We start from the raw sequence: 2,479 nt of genomic DNA, 5'->3' as shown, positions 1-2,479 counted from the left end.
AGCTATACCTTTAAAAATATTAGTTTTCAAAAAACTGAAACACAACTGCTGTTTTAACGTCAGGTACTAAACAATTTAGAGTATTTTTTTTTTCCTTTAAAACAAACTTACTATTCTGCATCATGATTAATACTAACCTGGAGAAAACAAACCTGGTGCTCTTCAACTAACCTGAGGCTTTACTGAAAGATCTGAAATTCGCCAAATACTTACCTGACTCACCATATTAACAAGAGAACCCTGAATCAAACACTCTATTCTTGTGAGGGTTGGCAATTAGTTAAGTGACAAAGAAATAACTAAGAAATTAGAATTAGAAAAAGAACTTACAAATTGCTATATTCAAATTTCATAAACATTTTATTTAAACGTAACCTAAAGCCTTTCTTTTTTCTCTGATATCAGAAATTTCAAAATTGATAAATGGCTATGTATTCATAGCTATAATTTGCAAATAACTATTTTTATCACATATTTTTAAATGATTCAAGAAGACTGTCATACACATACACATTTATTTATAGACATGTTTTCATATTTTGCACTCACTAGAAACAAAAAGCAAAACGAAACAAAAAAAAAACAGCCTTGCAAAATGTAAGGTCAAATGTGAAAGTGATGGCTAGAGGAAGAAAACGTGTTACACAATTAGATAGTATGGCAAATCTATGCTCCATAAATATAATCTTGATCTGATTTTTGGAACTGCCCATTTCAGCTTAGCATCCCAATTATACGAAGGGGAAAGGAAAATAAAGGCAAATAGTAGCAAGAAGACATTTAATAAAGTATTTTTGAAAAACTGTGTGACATGATGCTTAACCAAATAATCAAGAAAATTAGTTTTGAGAAAACTTTTTAATAAAATACCTTAAAACTATGTATTTCTACCCACTTAAGGCTAAACTTGTTTTATGAAGACCTACTTGCTAGACTTGGAAAAACCTAAAGTATCTTAAATTATGGTGCAGTTTTCCAGGAAAATATTGACTCCATGTTTATACATGTAGAAATCAGACACATTATTAAATGCCTCGGAAGTGTCAAACAGAACTAGCTTTAAGAAAACCTAAAGACATGATACGTAAACTAGCTGTCTCACAGGTAATATCAGCAGTAGTCTAATCAAGTTCTTAAATAACCTCATATAATTACCTGTGTTCATTTCCTCTGCAATTTCCAAATCTTCTATCTGAATCCTATGATCCAACATCTCTATAAAATGGTCTCTGATTTCTTCAGCTGACTCATCGCCAAATTTGTAATCACATAACATTACAGCGGATCCCGGAATGGGGACAAAAACTCGGTGAGGGAGAATGTGAAACTCTTTTTCAGAATCTAAAAGAAGAAACATTATCAATATTTAGATAGGTCTGTCACTGGTATTTGTGAGATATATATATATATATGCACGCACACACATACACATATATGAAAGCATTATATCCTAACAGAAATAAAACCTAAAAGGTATTTTCCTTTTCTAATTGATCTTACACAAAATTGCTCTTACTGAATCCTGCTTTACTTCAATACCCCTGGACTCTGAAAAGAACCTAAATGATAGTCCTATGAAACATAAACCTATCACTGACTTCAGGATGTTGTTGATTATATATTCTCGTATTATCCACTTTCCTATAAAGGAATACCCAGGAGAGAATTTAGGCCCTGGCCTCAAAAATTGTTTTTCCTGTTTAACTTTACAATTACCGAATTTTATAAATAATTTTTCCCTTCTTTGTGTAAGTTTGGAGCCAAATTGGAGGCCCATTTACATCAAATGTAGGGGATATAATAGCATACATTTTTTGTACAATGTATGTACAAAATAATCTCACCACTGACTCCATCTTATTAGATGCTAATAATCCGCTCTATCAAGCATGTGTACGACATCAAGATACGTGTTTTGTATACTAACCTCACCACCAAGTCCACCTTGATTTCTTTTCATGTTCCCTTTCCCAAGTTATTAGTAATACTTATTATTCTGATCATTACTCTTGATTAAATTCTTACTCTTAGGACCTTATTACATTCTCTGCATAATTAATAATGTATATACATTCTACCTTCCAAATCAGGTTACAGTCTTCTTGAGAAAAGAAATCTGTTCATTGATCTGTATTTATCACATTGCCTTGAACAGAGCAAACCCTTATTAATACTAAATGCTATAAACAAATTAATATTTCTGTGGCCATGATTACTGCTACATATTGTCCTAAACGATGTTAAGTACTTAAAAAAAATAATCTGGATCTAAATAAATAATGAATAACTGTTTCATTCTTTTTTGAATACTCACAAAGTAAAATATATTTCCCTCAATTTCTAACAGTCACAGCTCCACGTAAAAACAATTATTTTTTGGTTCAACACCATGATACTAATGAACTATCAACAAAGATAAAGATTTTGTGTATGCAACAACATGGATGGATCTAGGAATAAATCAGACAGAGAAAGAAAA

The 2,479-nt window shown here is 31.2% G+C and overlaps 1 protein-coding gene across 1 annotated transcript in view; it reads right to left on the bottom strand.

Moving 5' to 3' along the window:
• The window catches only part of LOC105310342 (protein odr-4 homolog), a gene marked incomplete at its 3' end in the record, with an annotated part of 9,695 nt that extends 7,782 nt beyond the window's left edge, over positions 1-1,913 (bottom strand). The window contains exon 1 of the mRNA XM_011386535.2: positions 1,156-1,913. Within this exon, the coding sequence (XP_011384837.1) occupies positions 1,156-1,357 (202 nt within the window). The remainder of the gene's footprint in view (positions 1-1,155) is intronic.
• Positions 1,914-2,479: the final 566 nt, after the last annotated feature.

The sequence above is a fragment of the Pteropus vampyrus genome, unplaced genomic scaffold, assembly GCF_000151845.1.
Source record: "Pteropus vampyrus isolate Shadow unplaced genomic scaffold, Pvam_2.0 Scaffold2445, whole genome shotgun sequence".
Lineage (NCBI taxonomy): Eukaryota > Metazoa > Chordata > Mammalia > Chiroptera > Pteropodidae > Pteropus > Pteropus vampyrus.
Note: the sequence above shows the minus strand (reverse complement) of the source record. Positions and strands in the feature narration are given on the sequence as shown.